We start from the raw sequence: 19,659 nt of genomic DNA on the forward strand, positions 1-19,659 counted from the left end.
AGCTAATAACCAATACAAATAACCAAAACCAAATATGTCATTAAGAGAACATAAGTTCAATACACAACCATAAACAAAGATGAAAATTAGGCCACAACTTAGCTAATGTCAGGTTGAACCTAAAAACAGAAGTTAAAACATGGGATACAAGATAATTTAACTTCCTAAACTGAGATGTGTTGTGGTGCTTAAAGCTTGACTTCCTTGAGTTAATTGTGTTGTTGCTGCCATCTGGGACACCACTCTTGGTCCACCACTCTGTCCATCTGGGACACCACTCTTGGTCTACCACTCTGTCCAGGAGCCTGATTGTCAGTTCAGCTAGGGTTAGTTAAGTTGGCATAATATCTCAATATAATGAAAATGAAATTAGTTGTCAAAAACTCACATTGATGAGAGTGTTGCCATGACCATCAAAAAGGACACCAACTCCCTGTGGCATCTGCACAAACACAAATATAGTTAGAAAGAATTAATGTAGGTTTATTTAACACAAAGACTTAATTGATCAACTCACCCTTTTTTTTGGAGCAGTGTTTTTCTTTCTTCCTTTTCCAACCACTCTGCCATTTTTACCAATCCTTGATGGTTGTGCAGTGGTTTCATGGTGTGAAGGAGGAGGGGCTGAACTGGCAGTGTTTATTGGCTGACTGTTGTCTTTCCTAGGTCTGCCATATGGCTTTTTAGGTACTGGCTCCATTGCCTTACCCTTGTCAGGGCATGTTCTTTTATTGTGCCCCTTGTTCTTGCACACACTACAGGACATCTCCACTCCATGCTTAGTCAATTTCCCACTTTTTTTAGGGTCTTCATGAGGATCTTTGATCCTGCTCTTCCTTGGTCTGCCTGGACCAATCTTAATGGGAGGAGGGTCCAAAGGCATATCCACTTTAGGCCAATGTCTCTCTCTAGTTAATGGACTTACTCCCCCACAGTACATCTTCAAATAATTAAGCTTCTCTTTTATAGCATTCATCAACATAGTCTTCAACTTCATGGTGGAGGAAGAAAATACAAGCAACCCCATGACAACAGGGCACACCACTAAATCCCATTTTCTGCAAGTACAAGATCTATTTTCCAGATCCACAGTTAAGGTGTCCATTTTGTGAGCTACTTGGAATAAAGTAGCACTAGATGGCAGTGGGGTGCAATTTGCTGCCTCATATTTCTCCTTTTCTAGCATACTTTGTATCCTATGATAAATCTTAGCTGTACTCTTCTCAATCTGTCTTTTAATAACCATCCTTTGCATTAAAGCAGTCCTAATATCCTCAAGCATGAAAATAATGTGTTTTGCTCTAGCATGTATAATATACCCATTAAAAGTTTCAGCCATGTTGTTGACAATGACATCACATTTTGTATGTGTCTTAACATGTGCTCTACAAAACACCTTAGGATTATACTTCTTGAATGTAACAACAGATTCAGGGTTTACCTTCTCCATTTCTGTCAGAGCATCTCCCAAATCAGCCTCATTGTAGGACTTTGCTGCTTTCCAAAACAACTTCTTCATTTCATCACCCTTGTATGTCTTATGCCAATGGGCATACACATGCCTAGCACAGTGTCTGTGCTCTGCTTGTGGGAATATTTTCGCAACACCTCCTAATATAGCCTGTTAAATAAGTAGGATACATGTTAGCCATACATAATACAACTACTAATACTACTATTTAATATAGATGAGTTGGATAATATTTAAAAACATACTTGAGCCTCATCTGAAATCATAGTCAAATCTGACCCATTTCCACCACCTAGTACTTTCTTCAGCTCATAAAAAAACCACTCCCAACTGGCAGTGTTCTCACCTTCCACCATTGCCCATACCAGTGAGTACATCTGATCATTGGAGTCCCTACCCACTGCTGAAAGGAGCATCCCTCCTAGAAATGTCTTGATGAAACAACTATCAACACATAATACCTTCCTCCCACCAGCTAACCAACCTTGCATAATTCCATTAAAACAGACAAAAAACCTCTGGAAAACATGAGGAAACACAGCCTTGCTTGGGTCAGTATTTATCTTGAAAATGCTCTGTGGATTTGCTTGTATAAGAGCCTCTAAATAACTACCTAATTTACCATAATGCTCCTTCATGCTGCCATGTAGCTTCCTATGAGCATGAACCTTAACTTTGTAGGCATAATCCCTCTTAACAAGCACTTTGTAGGCCCTCCTGATTGTTTCCACAATCTCCTTTGCAGGCCAATGGGGTCTTGTTTTGAAAACCTCTAAGAACTGGGTTGCAACCCAGGAAGATTTCATCTATGTGTTGAGCTCCATGTTCCTGTTACAACTATGTTCCTCCACAACTGTTTTAACCACAAAGCTAGCCCTCCTACTGTCCCAGCTAGCATACAACCTAAAAGGGCATTTATCAACACATTTAACACCCAACCTCTGCTGCCTATTCTTGTGTCTGACACTAATGGTCAAGTTCCTACCCTGTGCAATAGTATACCTCACAACAGCATCCCTAAATTTCTCCCTATTTTCAAACCTGATCCCCACCTTCCAAACTAGTTTACTGAAATCTGTTCTCTCATCAACAACTGGAACCCTCACCCTCCTCTTCCTAGATAGGATGTCATCTTCTCCATCTTCATCTGGGGTGTGATTTTCATCCTCTGAAGCTTCATACTCACTGAGAAACGCCTTGTCAGCATCACCTGTTGGATCAGTTAGTTGTCCTTCCCCTTGAGTACATAATCTCCCGGTAGCAGCATCTCTTTGTAACTGATTTGCTATGCCAATGATTTTTTCATTCCACCCACTTACTCTCTTTCTTGACTCCCAATACTCATCATCACTGGTGTCATTCCCTAATCCATTTCGAACAATCAAGAATGCTAAAATCTACCTAACCGATATCCTCAATTTTCTTGCTGCTTTTGTCTCTCCTAAAATTTCTCCACTTATTCTCGCTAATCTATTGCTTGATTTCCAATTTGGTTGCTATTTTTAAATGCAAGTAAGAATCCCAAAAAGTTTTTAGTTCAACTATACATCAATTTTTATTTTACTAGGAAAAATAATTGGTCCGAATACCAACTCTTAGGGCTTGTTCTCTTCGGCATAAAACAATTTAACTGAATTGAACTGAAATGAATAGTGATATGTGAGAGTAAAAGTATTGTCAAGAGTTGAATTGAATTGAAAATAAGACGGGGAGAACAAGCTCTTAATAGACTACTAGCTTGAAGGACACACCAACTCAAAGGCTGGTTACGAGTCTAAACAGCAAGGAGGAAAATGTCTACAAAAATTCGAACTATGAGTAATATCCTGAAATTTGAGGTGGTACTCCATTGAGCTGTCACCTCTCCCTCCCAAATCTCAACTATACACTTTTTAAATATGAAACAACAGTTTGATTTTACTCAGATAAATTTCAATAAATCTTAACCCTTGTAAAATAAATTCAATAAATTCCAATAGGAACATAAATACTGTGAAAAGTCCAAATAAACAGCCATTTCGCAAAATTCCTCCAAAACGTATCCTCTATCGTGGTAATCAAATTCCTTCCATATTTGACAAATCCAAAACTAAAATTTTCCATTTACAAAATAAAAAGGCAAGTAAAGAAGAAAAAAAGAATGACGTTTCTAAGGTCAATAGCCACAACCACGACCGCCATAGCAGTCACAGCTCTACCTGCATCTTACGTTGCATCTTCTCTCTCTCACTCCTCTTCTTCATCTTCATCTTCATCTTCTTCTCCATTCTCGAAATTTCTGGACTTCCATTTTCTCTCTCCTCGATCATCTTTGAGCTCCTGCGCAGGCAATAAATTAGGGCTACTCAAGAATTTGAGCTCACCGCCTTCTGCTGTTCAAATGGAAAATCCTAAATCTTCTTCTTATGTTCGTTTCTCTCTCTATAGAAGTATATGTATGTGTATATTTTGAAGGTGTTGTATTGATTGATTATCACTTGTTTTGCAGGAAAATATGATGTTGCCGGAATTAATGGTGAGTTTTTACTTTAATTAGTTGTCTTGTTTTCAGTATTTTCGTTTTGGTTGCTGAATTGGATAGAATTATTGTTTAATTATTGAATTAGTGAATGATGTTTTCCGTTAAGATACTTTTGTTCTTAGTCTTTGCAATTGTTTTATTTACATCATTGCTTTGTTTAAAATTTTGCGGAGTTTAGTTTTTTTTTTTTTTTGTTCTTTCTCTTCAAATGAGAATGAATTAGCAAGAGGCGAAACGTGTTGCGTTAAATTAAGTATTGGAGAATATTTGAAAATGAATCAGTGATGAGTGGAGTGCTATATCAGTACTCTGGAGAGATTGGAGAAATGAGCAAAAGTTTATGCACATGATATTTGCTAAGAAAGTCTTCCAACTTTCAAGAATGACATCAATTTTTCCTTTTTCTAAAAACAATCAGCATGTTATTCTCTGCATTTTGCTTCTATGTTCGAGTAAATCCATCCGAATCTCGCCCAATTGGTAAATCATGAATATGGTGCAATATTCATTTATTGATTCTTGCTGGAACAGACAGAGTTCATGGTGGATATGAAGTGTGAAGGCTGTGTAAGTGCTGTCAAGAGTAAACTTGAGACTCTAGAAGGTATATTTTAGTGAAATTGAATTACAAGTACAAATGGTCGAAAATTTTATCTTCATTTGTTCTAAGTATTTGTTTGGCTTAAATTACTAGGAGTTAAGAATGTTGAAGTGGACTTGAGCAACCAAGTTGTCAGAATTCTTGGTTCTTCACCCGTGATAACCATGGAAAATGCTTTGGAGCAAACTGGTCGTAAAGCTCGACTGATTGGTCAAGGTGTACTTGAAGGTTGGTTGCCTTAAAGTATTTGGTTTAGAATTCTTGATAGAACTCCTTTTCAGATGCACAATTGTTCCCTACAATTGGAGACGGTGTAGAGTTGGCAGAACTGCAATCATTTTGGGTCAATTAGATAATTCACGTTTATGTCTGTCTCACTTTTCATGATTCCTGTTGCTTTCTGGTTTGTTGATTACTTTTTCTTTTATGTCTTGAATATGGTATAAGAACCAAATATGGAACTATAGCCTCACTTGTATTGATAATAGTAAAGCTTGGGTAGCCATTATGCTTTCTTTTTTACAATCATATAATCAGTAAACTATGCAAAATAATTGTAGAAATTACTCTAACTGAACATGATCCGAAGGGTCCAAGTCTATAAGCTCATTGACACATCATCACTGTGTGTTTGTGAACAAAATCTTTTGTGGGGGGGGGGGGATAGGGGGTTAATAGTGGTTGTAATACTTGGAGTAACAAGATAAGATTAGTTTGTTGAAGGCACATATGAGTGAAGTTCTTATAAACCTCAAGGTTTTATAACCACATCTGAGTAGGACTTTCTTACTCGTATCTCAGCCTGTTCAATCCTATACCCTGTTCCAAACTTTATAATTGAGCTAGCTTTAGATTTTTTGGTATTCTAACGGAGGTTTGGTTATGATTTGTAAAATTTTATGTTTGATTTTGGTGTAACAGAGTGCGCTCTCCAGGGTTGTCTTCAGCTATAAGCCTTCGTGTTAGAGCTCCTAGGATCTTGCAACTATGGCAGCTTCAGAGACTCTTAGGGAGCGTTTGGTTCGGGGGTGATAGGAAAGGGAAAGGATTTCCAAACTTGTGTTTCCCTTGATGTTTGGTTGACGGTTTTTTTCTTTTCCCTTTACCCGTTTTTCAGTTTTGAATCCCTTCTTCCCCTTAGATTGATTCCCTATCCCCCTAAGGTTTTGAATTCCCCAAAATCCCTCTACACCTTAACCACCATTTGACCACTATTGACCAGCACCCCACCATCACCACGACCACCAGGATGTCAGCACCCCACCCACCCCATACTCAAGCCACCACCTCTCCCGCTAAGCTGCCGGCCACCCTCTGCTGGAAACCACAGTCTAACCCACCCCCCGCAACCCTTATGCTCGAAACCACCGTCTGACCCCACCCCCTGGCCCCTGCAACCCCAAACCAACCCCAAAATTGATCTGAAGGTACCCCCTTTACCCACCCAAACCCATCCCACCCCTCGTAACCACCACAACCATTACCACCGAAACCCACCCACCTGCCGAAACCACCACCGAAACCTCACCTAAACCTCCCCACATCTGAAACAACCATCCCCCGCCACCAGCTTCATAGAAGAGGGCATAATTTGCCATGGAAGTTGAGGCATAGATCGAGTAAAGAGGTTAAGAAGAGAATTTATGCTTGCCCAGAAATTAGTTGTGGTCATGATCCTTCAAGAGCTTTGGGAGTTTTTACTGGGATTGAGAAACATTTTTGTAGAAAACATGGTGAGAAGAAGTAGAAATGTGATAAATGCTCCAAGGAATATGCTGTGCAATCTGATTAGAAAGCTCATACCAAGATTTGTATACTAGGGAGTATAAGTGAGAGAAAGAGATGGCAGGGGAGAGAGAGAGGGGGACAGGGAGAGGGAAGGAGGAGAAGGGTTCAATTTTTGTAACCCTTTCTCTTGCCTAACCAAAAATGTTGGTAAATTAGGGGGTTTGGGGTTCCTTTCCTTTCCTGACCTTACTTGATTCCTAACTTTCCCCTCTTCCAACCAAACGCCCCTTAGAGTCTTTGGGTTATGCTTTGTAAAATTTATGTTTGATTCACAACTTTGCTGTAACCAAATGCTCCGGGCTCCCCAGGGGAGTCTTGAGCTATTAGCCTTCTTCATAGAGCTCCTAAGATCTTGCAACTATGGCAGCTTGAGATACTACTAGTCATATTTGGGAGGATTTTGGCACCAGCAAAGATGGCCAACAACTCCCATAATTTGTTTTCGAAAGATCACTTATCTGCGTTAGAACATAGAAAAACACTGATCAATTTGTATTTCTGAGGATTAGTGTTAATAATCTTTCACAGTAAAGTTGTTTATGACTCTAAGCATTTCATGGTGATAAATTTGAAGTTCGGAGACTGCAAATTCTTTAATTTCTCCGGTACTTTAAAGCATGTAATTTTGTACTTTATAATTGATAGGATCATAGGAGTGCTGATTGTGCGTGGTTGAAGCAGATTTCCTTGTGTCCGCGGCAGTTGCAGAATTTAAAGGCCTAGATATCTTTGGAGTGGTTCGCTTGGCCCAGACTCACATGGAGTTGGCTAGAATAGAGGCCAATTTTAGTGGTTTGCCACCAGGGAAACATGGATGGTCTATAAATGAGTTTGGTGATCTGACTAGAGGTCCAGTCAGCACGGGGAAGGTTTACAATCCACCAATCCAAGGAAGTGAAAATGAGGTACGATGGTTAATGCATTTTGTTGCACTTATACACATAGATGTGCATTCTCTTGCATGTATGCAATCCGACAATTCAAGGGAGGGCAATTCAACTGAGTGATAGGGGAGGTATTTTGTTAAAGGCTATGTTCAGTTGCACAGTAACATTTTCGGTGGAAAATGATTTTCTATGAAAAACATTTCCAAGGGAAAGATCAAGTGTAAATTAGTTTAGCTTTGTTTAGTTCCTTGCAACAATAGTTGGGAGGGAAAAGGATAAATGGAGGGGAGATGATGGATGAAAGAAATGAAAGGACGAGCTAAGGAATAGAGAAGAAAATGTGGTGTTCTTCCTTTAGATGAAAAATTGTTTTCCGTCTTTGGAAAATCTATTTTTAACCTTGAAGATAGGAAATTGTTTTCCTTCTAACCACTATCTAAAGCTGGCTCAATTGCAATATGATTACATATCCTGCTGCTGGTCAGGGACTTCGTGAATGGCAGTTAAGCTACTATGAAAAGAAACATTTCTCATGATTATAAATGATTTCCATGTTTCCATATATTAGGAATGCCACTTGTACATGGAGTTTGTACCTGTTATTGTTTATATCGTGTAATGACAAGTATGCTTTTTTTCCAGCCATTGGGTGACCTGGGAACATTAGAGGTTGATGAGAAAGGTGAAGCATATTATACAGGAATCAAGAAAATGTTAAGGGTTGTTGATTTAATTGGACGGTCCATTGTCTTGTATGCATCGGAGGACAAATCCGATCCTGGTCTTGCAGCTGCCGTGATCGCGAGGAGTGCAGGGGTAGGTGAGAACTATAAGAAGCTTTGCACATGCGATGGAACCACAATTTGGGAGGCGAAGCCTGATTTTGTCACTACTCACTAGCACGGTCTGATAACATCATTAGACCATACAGCTTGTACAGATGTATGGCATTTCTAAGCTAGTTATCGATTACAGCTCCTTACCAATGGATAGTTGTACTACAGCCATCATGATTTACTCGTTACATTATTAGTTCAAATTATGCTACTATATTGATAATTAATTAATTATTATAGGAAGAAAAGAAGTCTTCCCAAGAAATCTAGATGTTTCAAGGAATTATAACAATCATTATATAATACTTCATAAGATTACTCCCATCCCAAATTTATTGGATGTTTACGAAGGCGACTTGTATAAAGGGGCTAATTGCCTAATTGTCACTGCGGTGTTATGTGCTTAGCTATTACTCCAAATTTTCCTCTCGTTTTTTTTTACTTAGTTTATTTTACTTTATAAGGTCTAATTTTGACAATCTAATATATAAATTCTATTAGCTATTTAAGACCATCTAATGATTTTAAAGCTAACAAGTCAACTTTCCATGGTTGACTTACTCTTTCCCTCCTTTTCCACATAATGTCACCACCCGTTTTGTCATTTACGTCGATGTCTCTTTCGTCCAATTTACTACGTTTTATTTTGAGAAATCAAGTGTGGTAACTGATAACTCTTTATCTTCTTCCTTCGAATCTTCATCTTTTCTCTCTTCTATCTCCTATGTCACTGATTCATCAAATTTCTTTGAACTATGTAAGACCATTCACTCCAACTTTGTTCTAGAATCTTGTTCTAGTTTCATAAAAAGAGAAAATCGAAGGTACATGAAGTTAAAAGAAAAGGCAAAAAGGCATAAAAGTGAAGTGATCTGGTTAAATCCACGTTAATTGAATTTATATACAGTGAATGAATTAGCTTGTATTTGTTTAATTGAACAAGAAAAATGAAGAAGAATTAGAGGGAAATAGGTAAGGGCATCCCTAAAAGTTGACTTGTGAACGGAAAATTATAAGTTGGTTGTAAGTTTTCAACAAAAAGTACCCATTCTATTATTACATACAAATATTTTTTATTAAGTTATTTCCTACAGAAAATCTACTTTATTTGATTTTATCTGACAAAATACTCTAAGAATTATGATGATAAAATTCAAACTTCAATGAATATCAGCCTATGCTTACTTTCATATTACTCTAAGGTGGTTTATTAACCATAATAAAGATGGTTTACTATAAGCTCGATAAAGAAAATAATCATATATATACCATAATATTAAGCATAATATGTTATCTAGCTCGATAAAAGTATCTCATCTCTTAAGATCTGATTTTAACAAAAAAAACAAATGATAAATAAGTTCAAATACGTTAAAATAAGTTGAATGTCGAATGAGACATTTTAGAGTTTGATTAAACACCTTACTAATAATAGTTCTACAAAGTTAAGAAGAGCGCCGTCATTAACCGATTTTTCCTCTCTTTTCCTCTTACTCAATTCTAGAACTCGAACTACTACTCCAGAAGCAGCAGAACTTTATAGTTATAGCTTTATTCAATCTTATTTCCCGCAATAAAAAAACCCTCTACTACAACTTCAATCACCAAGAACCCTAGAAAATTTCCTCTTTCAATTTGTCATTCAATTTCTCAAATCCAAAAACACAATAATCAAAATGGAGAGCAATAAGGACCAAATTGTCGACGTTGGATCAGTAGTCGAAGCTGTTTCTGCCGACGACAACGATGTTCCCATTTACGAAGTCGAGAGCCTCTGTATGAGTTGCGGCGAAAACGTATGTTTGTTTCATGCTAATTTTGTATAATTCATTGTATTAATTTTTGATTTCATTGATTAATGAATGATTTTTTTTTCTTTTATAGGGTACTACAAGATTAATGCTTACTCAAATTCCTAACTTTAGAAAGGTTTGTATTTTAATTCTATTATCTAATTGTTTTTTTAACGTTCTTGATTAATTTATGCAATATTTGTTGTTTCGAGCTGAGGTTAGTTGTGTTTTGGACAATTTAGAGATTTATTGTGCTTTTTGGTATTGATTGTGAGTTAATGAATTCAAGCTTTGATTTGTTTTTATTTATGTATTGTAGATTTTGCTGTCGGCTTTCGATTGCCCACATTGTGGCGAGAGGTAAATTGACTTTGTTATGTGATTCTTGTATGGTTTAACTATGTAGTACGTATTAAGAGAAAACGAAATCATTTGAGATTATGTATGCACTTTTATTTTGAAATAGCTTATTCAAATGCATGTGTGAATGAACAATTGTTTGAACTGAATGTGATTGTTGGAAGCATTTTTGGTTATTTTTAGTGGAACATTTGTGCACATTTTGGGAGTAATTTTTGAATAAAGGGCCAATTTTATATGGAATAAGAGTTATGGGAGACTCTATTTACATAGGAATAAGGAGGGGTCACAGTCATGCGTGACTCTATTTATATAGGAATAAGAGTTATGGGAGTCGTTTATTAAAAAGAAAAAACCTTTTTGGTAGGAGTAAATTGTTGAAATATAATGTAAAAAATCGTGATCTTGCTTGCTAACCTCCATGGCAGGAACAATGAGGTTCAGTTTGCGGGTGAGCTACAGCCACGAGGATGTTGTTATACTCTAAAGTTCCCTGGCGGAGACGTGAAGGTCTATCTTCGACATATGTTATTACTTGTCTTACAACAGGGTTGCTTACTTAGCTTCTCAAAGAACCATTTTTATGGAATATGTGTTTTATATTTTGTTTATATGCTTCATCAGTTGGTCTCACAGTTATTGCTTGCAGATGCTCAATCGACAAGTCGTAAAATCTGAATCTGCAACCATAAAGGTATTTACTTTTTGGCTTTATATGACTTTTTCAAACTGCAGCTCAAGCCTTGTTACTGCTTAGCAGATTCTTTACTGTTCTTTAGCTTGCATCCTTTCCTTTTATAGATATCTTTTACCTTATTTTTACATCATTATATGTTTGTATTGTCAAATTTTTGTTAACTTGAGACTTGGTGGCTATCCTCATTTTGACTGCATTTCTGTTTTGACCAATTCTTATGACTTGTTTCCCTATAAGTTATGAGCAATTACTATGGATATCTAATGCCTCTTTCTTTCCCTCCGGAAAAAAGAAAAGAAAAGAAAAGATAATTGATCATGCTTTAAAAATATTCTCTGCCTCTTGTTAAATTGCAATGGAAGTATATTCTTTGAGGGCTTAGAGAAGCTAGCGAACATTTTAACAGGAGATGGAATGCTTCCTAATGGAGTTTTCATTAGGGCCCCTTTACATTTCTTAGAGGTAGTGGGACCATCTACCCCTAAAAAGTAGCTGGCTAGTTACATTTCTAGTTGCTGACTCCACACAGTTGACATGTTTCTGAAGTGAGCTATGATGCGTGCCTAATGCATGTTCACTAGCTAATTTCTTGGTGTTTTTTTCAGCCCAAGTTCTGTACTCCCTTGGTCCCTCATTGCTCTTTATACTTCCCATGTTCATCCGTCTCACATTACTCTTTACACTTCTATGTATGAACATGGCCCACTATTATTGCGTGTTTTCTACTTTACAAGCGTAGCCCACCACTCTCCCTCTCCTCCAAATTAAATAATACCCTATTAACTCCTATCACATGTGCCTTTTTTAGTAACATAACAGTTGATAACAGAATAACAATTCATCATCTGAAACCACGTGTCTTGAGAAGTGTAAAAGGTATTGTGGTACTGAGAGAGTACGAGAGTATGTGGCTACCACTTTGGCCAGCTTCTTTGTACAGTAGTACTGCCCGATTGTCCAACCTATGTGCCTTTGATTTGCTATCGTGCTTCCAAATTTTGAAAATTACAGCTGGTTCCACTCTTTGCTAACATGGGATAAATGAATCTTGCAGATTCCTGAGCTAGATTTCGAAATTCCTCCAGAGGCTCAGCGTGGGAGCTTGTCAACCGTAAGTTGTGCTTTCTTCTTTGATATTATGATATCTACTACTTGCCAGACTATACACATTCTTCTTGCCACTATGTGATTAGTGCTTTGAAAAGAAACTGTTAGAAATTCAAGTAATCAAGTGGCATACTATTTGTTAATGGAGGGCAAGGGAGGAGTGAAAGGGGGACTACTACATGGTCTGTTCTCTATGTTCGTTGACTTTATTGATTATTCAGCGCTGTAAGATCTGTGATTTTGTTTCTGCATGCTATTGCTAAGAAACTTTGATTATGCCTAGGCCTTGTTCATATGTTTCCTTTGTTTTATAGTGTCAACCTGGAGATCGTTAGGTGCTTGTAATTTAAAGAAGTGATAAATTTCCTAGTCTTATCATGGATTCTGCAATCGCGGATGTGTTCTTGACAGATTGGTGTCATGATTCCCTTGTTTTAGTTTATATACTAGTCTTGCCATACCTTTGATCCCCGCTCCTAGCCTTTCTGTGCACCAATGTTTGCTTGTTTGTTTTAGGTAGAAGGGATACTAACTCGAGCTGCAGATGGTTTGGCGGCACTTCAAGAAGAACGAAGGGTGTGTTTGCAGCTTTTTTCTTTAATCAAATTATTACAAGCATTTTTTTTGGAAGTTCTTCCTGATTTTTCTTTGTTTGTGTAGAAAGTAGACCCAAAAACTGCTGAAGCAATAGAGCAATTTCTTTTGAAATTGAGGGCTTGTGCGACCGCAAATTCTTCCTTTACTTTTGTTCTGGTTGATCCTGCTGGCAATAGTTTTATTGAGAACCCGTAAGTGACTGATTCTTGATGCTTCCCCCCCTCGGCTCTCTCAATAGTTATATTGGAACAAGAAAATGATTTTTAATTCCTCCTCTCAGTTCTACTTATTCCTTTAGGCCGTTGTGCTACCAATAGGCAGGCTGAATACTTTGTTTCTTCCTTTTTTTTGAATCCACGTCCTCCTCTCTTTGTCCTTAGATGTTTGGAGGGATTCTTTATCCCCTTTCTTCCACGTAACTCTGAACTCTGTAGGCTCTTTTCAATTTGCCAAATTATCTTCTATATGCTGGTAAGAACTTTACTTCATGCATCATGTTGTTTTTAGATTTGATATAAGCTATAATTTATTCAGGTATGCTCCATCTCTGGATCCAGCACTATCTATTAAGTTCTATGACCGAACTCCTGAACAGCAAGCTGCACTCGGCTATGTTGCTGACCCATCTCAGATAGGAGAGTCTGAGGAAGCAGTGGCAGGAGCAGAAAACCGTACAACTGATCCGGTCGTTGGGGAACCACATGGAACAGTTGGAGCAAGGGCTGGTCGACGAGCTATAGCACAAGCAAATACGGCTGAACTTGTTGAAGCTTTATGCCGGTATACTTCCCCAGAAGAGGTATTACCCTTCTCCCAATAGCACACACATCAAGGGAAAAAAGAAAGATGAAGCTGAAGAAGATAGGTTTTCTGATCTTAGCTCACCTTATGGTCTTCGACAGGTCATGACTTTCCCATCGACATGTGGAACTTGTGCAAGTAGATGCGAAACTAGAATGTTTGTTACCAGTATCCTTTTGCCTAAGTTATAGTATTTTTTTTATCTGTGCTTTATGGGCCTGCATAAAATATTTCCTTTCCTTGTACATGCCTCTTGTTTTCGGTATCTTGGAGAGGAACGTAGAAAGATTAACACATTCTCTAATAGATATAAGAAGAATGCGCATGATGTAAGCAAAATATGAAGGAAAAAATATATAGCTACCATATTTACTAATTACAATTAGTAAATCAGATCAAAAGCTTCGCTCAGTGTGATCTTTACTTGTTGCCCTTTACAAAAGACAGACATCCCATACTTTAAAGAAGTAATTGTTATGGCATCAACTTGTGATTCTTGCGGTTACCGTAATTCTGAGGTTTGTCTTTTCGATTGAACTATTATTTCTAAGTTTCTTTTATGTAGGTAGTCGTTTCAATTTTAAGCTTTTTCAGAAGCCCTTTGATTATAATATCATTGCAGTTGAAGCCTGGAGGCGGTACTTCTGACAAAGCCAAGCGGATCACAGTTTCCGTAGAGAATGTCAAAGATCTGAACCGTGATGTGATTAAGGTCTGTTTCCGTCTTTCATGTAGATACAGTGCAAACTCTAGTATATGGGTTCATCTAGTTGATTACATGTATGAAAATTAACTGTTACTTTTTTAAAGGAAGAATCATAGGAGAATTTACTAATGTCAGCTTGTATTACTTCTGGTATCAGTCTATATATAAATGAATTTAAGTCTAGATAGAAGGTATCACACTCTCGAAACAGTTGGATATGGTGCTTTTCCATGGGTGACTAGAATTTAAGTGTACGAGAATTTGTATAGTCTAATATCTTGATGATGAGATTAGTGATTATGTCTAATTTTAGTGATGAACTCAATCCTTGTATCTCGTGTAGGCTATCCAACAAATGTGGATGAATGTATAGAAATGAGTTCATGTAGTATGGTTGTTGTATCCTTGATTTTTTATTTCTCCCTTCGTTTCATGACAACCTTCATATTCGACCTTTTGTTAATGGTAAGTATAACTAATGCATTTGATCTCGTCAGGAGGATGTTAGAATAAAGGAAATAGAGAAAGTTGATTGGTTTAATATTTACTTCCTCCATTTTTTAGTACTTGCAACATTTTCCATTTATGGAAGTTTCTACTTTCTATTATTTGCAATGTCTACATTTTTTGCATTATATTCTTTCTTTCTCTTTTCTAGCATATGATTTTTTTAATCTCTCTCCTGTGCTTGGTCCTTGTGCACATTTCAACGTTGCGAGTATTCAAAAATGGAAGTAGTTATTTACTACTAGAGGATAATTGAATGGGACGAACTAAAACATAAAGGAAGGCAATCAGTTTACATCACAGTGATTATAACCTGTTTTTTTTGGAATTTCTTGAGAACCCTGAATTTTTTAAACAATGTAGATGATAGCAGCCTGGTTGTATCTTAGTAAAAATGTATGTATACCAGAGACTGTTTCTTAAAGGCTCCATGCATGTAGTTATGGTGATGAAGGTGACTAGTGTCTAAAAAAAGCCAACAGTACTACGGAGCTGTAAAAAAAAGGAAACTTAAAGAGTTTTATGTGGACAGAAAGTCAAGATCAGGGTGAGAAGTGAGAACGAGTTAGAGTTATACCTGTGTGAACTACAATGCACATCTACCTCTCTTAATGCCAGATCATAGTGTACATCCGGTTATCAATGTGATTCATTATTCATGCTTTCATCATGCCAGATCATAAATTACATTTAGCTTTCCTTTATGATATACGCATTTGGTTTTGGGCTTCAGGTTTTAGTTTGTTTCATTAGAATACCCTTTGTCTTGTTAGGTATACAGCTACCTTTTCCCATGCTAATTGTTAAGAGTTGGAAATAAGCTGTTTTTTATCATTTTTATTTTTCTCAATTTTATCCTGTTGATTGCAGTACTTAAGTTTTTTTTTTGGTCTTCCCTCTTTGTACCTAAAGCTCCGTGCTCAACTACATACTCATATGCTTCGAAGCTCAATAACTACTTTGCCTTTCTGGATCTTTATCCTCTTATTCTATGAGCATCTGAACTAACTTTTCCAATCATTGACTTGCCAACAGTCGGATAGTGCTAGTGTTAAGATCCCAGAAGTTGATTTGGAGCTTGCTAGCGGCACTTTGGGAGGCATGGTCACAACTATTGAAGGTTTGGTGACTAAAATTTGTGAAAGTGAGTATTCTTCTATTGTCAATGCTGGCTTTGATTGCAATTTTCTGCACCATCTGTATATAGCAATGCTAGTCTAGACACCGCAGGAGTGCCTTATTATGTTCTAAATTGTCGCTGGTGCATTGCACTTGTTGTGTTAAAGCCTTCGCTTGATCCTTGATTGTTTTAGAGTTGAGACTGTAGTTAGTTATAACACACTTCGGCATGTGGATCCTCCAACTCGACAATGACTTTGCATTGCATCATAGAATCACTTGACTTGGCAATAGCTTTGTTTTGTTTACTTACCTTTCTAAAGAAGGATAAAGAAAGTCATCAATTCTTGAACTCATGACCTCTCAATCCATATGTAGTGTTTCTAGCCACTAATCCACTTGTGAAATGATTAATGATAACCTTGAATGTAAATCAATATTAATAAGTAGTCTAAAATCCAATCTACATAATTGTTTGACCAAATGTCTCTCACCGTAGATGATATAGTATGAAGTAATTATAGTAAGTTACAAGTTACATTTTGAGAAATGCATGCGTTGGACAGGATGAGAATCTGGTTATCTACGTGTAGGATGGCAATGGGTCGGACTTGGACCAAAATTATGCATAATCCAATACTGATTTGCCGGAAATCGGATTTTGAATTCCATTCCTACTCCGAAAATCGGGATGTAGTCCGAGTGTCCGACTTAAAATCCTAACATTCGGACTTGTGTCTCTACTTTTCATAGAACTCCTCACTTTCTCTATGTAGCATCTAAATTGAAACCGAAGAAGTATGACTTAGGAGCACTGACTTCATTATACGACATATTAATATATTAGTAGTAGCTTAGTGCTTGATTGTCTTCGTTTTTCTGTGTTATCTGTTTTGGGTTTTTTCATGTTTATTCGTTCCATATAATCTGCTTTTACTTTCAGTTTACCTAGTTGTGCCGCAACTTATACTTAATTTCTCGTATATGTGGTGTGTATTCAATTAGTTTAGCGTGCCTGTCAATGGTATTCTTGTGCAGGTTTGGAGAGTGTTCATGGATATAGCTTTGGGGACAGCCTTGATGAGGGCAGAAAAGGAAAATGGCTAGATTTCAATACAAGACTGAACAAGGTATGAGACATACAAGTTATGAGTATTTTAAATAACTCTAAAGCAAATGCTATCCACGCCACTAAATGATGATGACTTTGTGCAATATTATTTGTACTTCTTTTCTTTTACCTGAGTACTGTTTTTACTTTATTCAGTCTGTATTGGCCTTTTGCAGCTCTTGAGCCTGGAAGAACCCTGGACTTTGATCATTGATGATGCACTGGCCAACTCATTTGTTGCACCAGTTACTGATGATATCAAGAATGACAGCCAGCTAACATGTGAGTTCAGTGTACTCTTTCCTAATGGTATCATGACCAGTGCATAAATTAACGCACCTGAGGTGTGCCTAGGTGCCGAATCCCAAGTTGATACGGGTCAAACACTTTTATTAGGCCATTCGAAGCTTAATTAAAGAGGTGCAAAAAGGTGCACCAAAGCCACACATCAATGCTTATTACACTTCTACTAAAAAGTTTGACAGCTGTGCCTCACTTCAACGAGACATGCGTCTCACACTTCACGCCTACGCTTCACTCCTAACCCCTAGACTCTAGAACCGCTATTGCCTCGTGTGCTCGGAACTTTTTCAAGCACTGACCAGGACAGTTTGATGCTTTCGGATCTAAATAAATATATAGAGTAGGTCCTACACTTTTATTACAGGAAAGTGAAACTGTGATTGTATGACATGTTTCTGCTTTATTTTCTATACCCTCCCCTTTCTCGGGGGGAATGTACATGTCTATGTTTGCTTCTATGTATCCTAGCTGAAAGCAGTTGTGTTATTTTATAGGACATTCTTATTCCTTCAACAAGGCTGCTACAGAATAATGAACTGGAGAAAAAAATATGTGGAGCTTGTCTGTCTGTTACTATCTCATTACGTCGTTTCTGCTTTGCTTGATGTCTTGCCCATTGGTCAATCTGTTTTGTAACAGAGGAGTTAGGTTATGTGCCTACTGTCCTCCACAAGTATAGGATCTATGTCCGGTGATTGTATTTGACCTGGACTGGTAAAAGAAAAGGGGGGGGGGGGGGGGTGTGCAAAACTTGAAACTTTTTAGAGATACAAGCTGTTGTGATATGTGAAGTCTGAAGTCTCTCTCCTGCCCTCCCTTTTTGCCTCTCATTTTTCAGCTAGACAAGACATTAGATCTTTGAAATTTCTATTTCCAGTATTTTTTGTGGTTCCTTTTTTTATTTGGAGGGAGGGCATACAATTTCTCCAACAAGAGCTATAAGGCCTTGGAATCTGAGTGTACGTTTCTTGATTTTACCCTATAACTCAAGATTTTACCTATTTTTGCAGCTGAGGAATATGAAAGAACCTGGGAGCAGAATGAGGAATTCGGCCTTAATGATATGGATACTTCTTCAGCAGATGCTGCGTACAATACAACTAATTGAATATACAAGTGCCTGATACCTGTTCCCTCAAATTTTTCCTATTCTTTTAGTGAGGAAATGAATTTTGTAACCTAGGTTCTGTAACATTTTGGTTTTGTTTTTATTTCTCTTTTTCTTTTGTGTAATATCTGTTTTAACTTAATGATATTGTGAGACCTGTTATAGCAGGAGAGCGTTTACTGTTTTTTCTTTGTTATATTGATCGATATCTTGAGAATTATGCTGTCAGTTTTGTATCAAAATGTATGATAATGTGTTTTGATGATTTGCAAAACCTACAAAATAGGGAGATGTCTAATAGGGGAAGAAAAAGGTGATCAAGTTTTGTTAAGTTCTAGTTTAAAAGATAGTCCAACTGAATTTGGTCATTTAGATTATTCGAAGATCACTCTCGAATACATAAGATTGTTCATACTTTCATAGTGTTAATATAGTATGTTTTCAGGGCACAACTGTTACCTGCACAGAATATCAATTACTACCAAGACACACCATCAAGACACCTATCTTCTTTATGCTATTTTCTCGACATTTTTGGAGATGCAATAGAATCAGTTAGTTAATCACTATGTATATCCTCATTGATACTGTTGGGCCCACGTTTCACACTTTGGCGTTGCATGGCAGTATGTTCGAAATACATGAAGGGTAAAGTTGGGCTGCTGAAATAAAAGGAGACCAGTTCAAACGTATTAAAAAGTGGTTGAGAAGTTGAGATATAAGGGGGATTGCTGGTGACGTGGCACTGATATGATGGGGATGGTTCACTAGATCAGCTGAAAAAGATATTCTCAATATATATAAATGATGTAAACCTAGCATTCTCTCTCTCTAATTATATTCTCTCTCTAAGCCTCCTAAGAATATTCATTCTCTTTCTACTCTATTCTCTTGTAACGAAGATAAAAGTGGATCATTCCATCTAACATTGTAACAAAGCCATCGGCACATTAGTGGATTGGTGATCAGGAGTATCACCCGCGTTTTTCCCTTCCATTGGGTTTTCCGCGTCAACAATTCTTTGTTCCTTACATTCTATTTATTTTATGTCGTTTATTTCGTTTAGAATGTTGATTGTTAATTGTATATTGATCTAGTTGTTGGCACCTCAACCTTTTGCGTACTTGGTACGAAATCGGCATAAACAATTTGGCGCCCACCGTGGGGCCACAGCAAGATCTCTATACGTTTATTGGCAATCACATCTTTTCGTTTTATTTTTCCATACTCTTCCATCTTTTCGTGTTTTCAATGGCAGGACAATGGGTCACCACCCAAGAGGTTATTGACGAGCTCAATCGCGTCAAGGCGGAGATGGCGACGCTGAAGGAAAGCTATGTCGCGTC

General features: G+C 37.4%; 3 protein-coding genes across 3 annotated transcripts; 2 read left to right on the plus strand and 1 right to left on the minus strand.

Annotated features, from left to right (window-relative positions):
* Positions 1 to 209: 209 nt before the first annotated feature.
* LOC104892693 (uncharacterized) lies at positions 210 to 2,277 on the minus strand. Its single transcript, XM_010678681.2, has 4 exons — positions 1,717 to 2,277; positions 518 to 1,621; positions 389 to 442; positions 210 to 305 (listed from the first exon to the last, which is right to left on the minus strand). Exons 1-4 carry the CDS (start codon positions 2,275 to 2,277, stop codon positions 210 to 212), a joined length of 1,815 nt encoding a protein of 604 aa, XP_010676983.2.
* A 1,221-nt stretch (positions 2,278 to 3,498) lies between these two features.
* LOC104892389 (copper chaperone for superoxide dismutase, chloroplastic/cytosolic) lies at positions 3,499 to 8,491 on the plus strand. Its single transcript, XM_010678314.4, has 6 exons — positions 3,499 to 3,878; positions 3,960 to 3,986; positions 4,524 to 4,596; positions 4,687 to 4,821; positions 7,063 to 7,286; positions 7,911 to 8,491. The coding sequence occupies exons 1-6, from the start codon at positions 3,612 to 3,614 to the stop codon at positions 8,166 to 8,168; spliced, it is 984 nt and encodes a 327-aa protein (XP_010676616.1). The 5' UTR covers positions 3,499 to 3,611; the 3' UTR covers positions 8,169 to 8,491.
* Positions 8,492 to 9,531: 1,040 nt separating this feature from the next.
* Positions 9,532 to 18,541, plus strand: LOC104892390 (uncharacterized). The gene is made up of 16 exons (XM_010678315.3): positions 9,532 to 9,900; positions 9,989 to 10,033; positions 10,217 to 10,257; positions 10,686 to 10,767; positions 10,907 to 10,951; positions 12,009 to 12,065; positions 12,578 to 12,637; positions 12,722 to 12,849; positions 13,193 to 13,457; positions 13,561 to 13,627; positions 13,907 to 13,977; positions 14,082 to 14,171; positions 15,708 to 15,816; positions 16,830 to 16,921; positions 17,079 to 17,184; positions 18,216 to 18,541. Exons 1-16 carry the CDS (start codon positions 9,781 to 9,783, stop codon positions 18,311 to 18,313), a joined length of 1,476 nt encoding a protein of 491 aa, XP_010676617.1. The 5' UTR covers positions 9,532 to 9,780; the 3' UTR covers positions 18,314 to 18,541.
* The last annotated feature ends 1,118 nt before the right edge of the window (positions 18,542 to 19,659 follow it).

The sequence above is a fragment of the Beta vulgaris genome, chromosome 5 (genome assembly GCF_026745355.1).
Source record: "Beta vulgaris subsp. vulgaris cultivar EL10 chromosome 5, EL10.2, whole genome shotgun sequence".
NCBI classification, from domain to species: Eukaryota; Viridiplantae; Streptophyta; class Magnoliopsida; order Caryophyllales; family Amaranthaceae; genus Beta; species Beta vulgaris.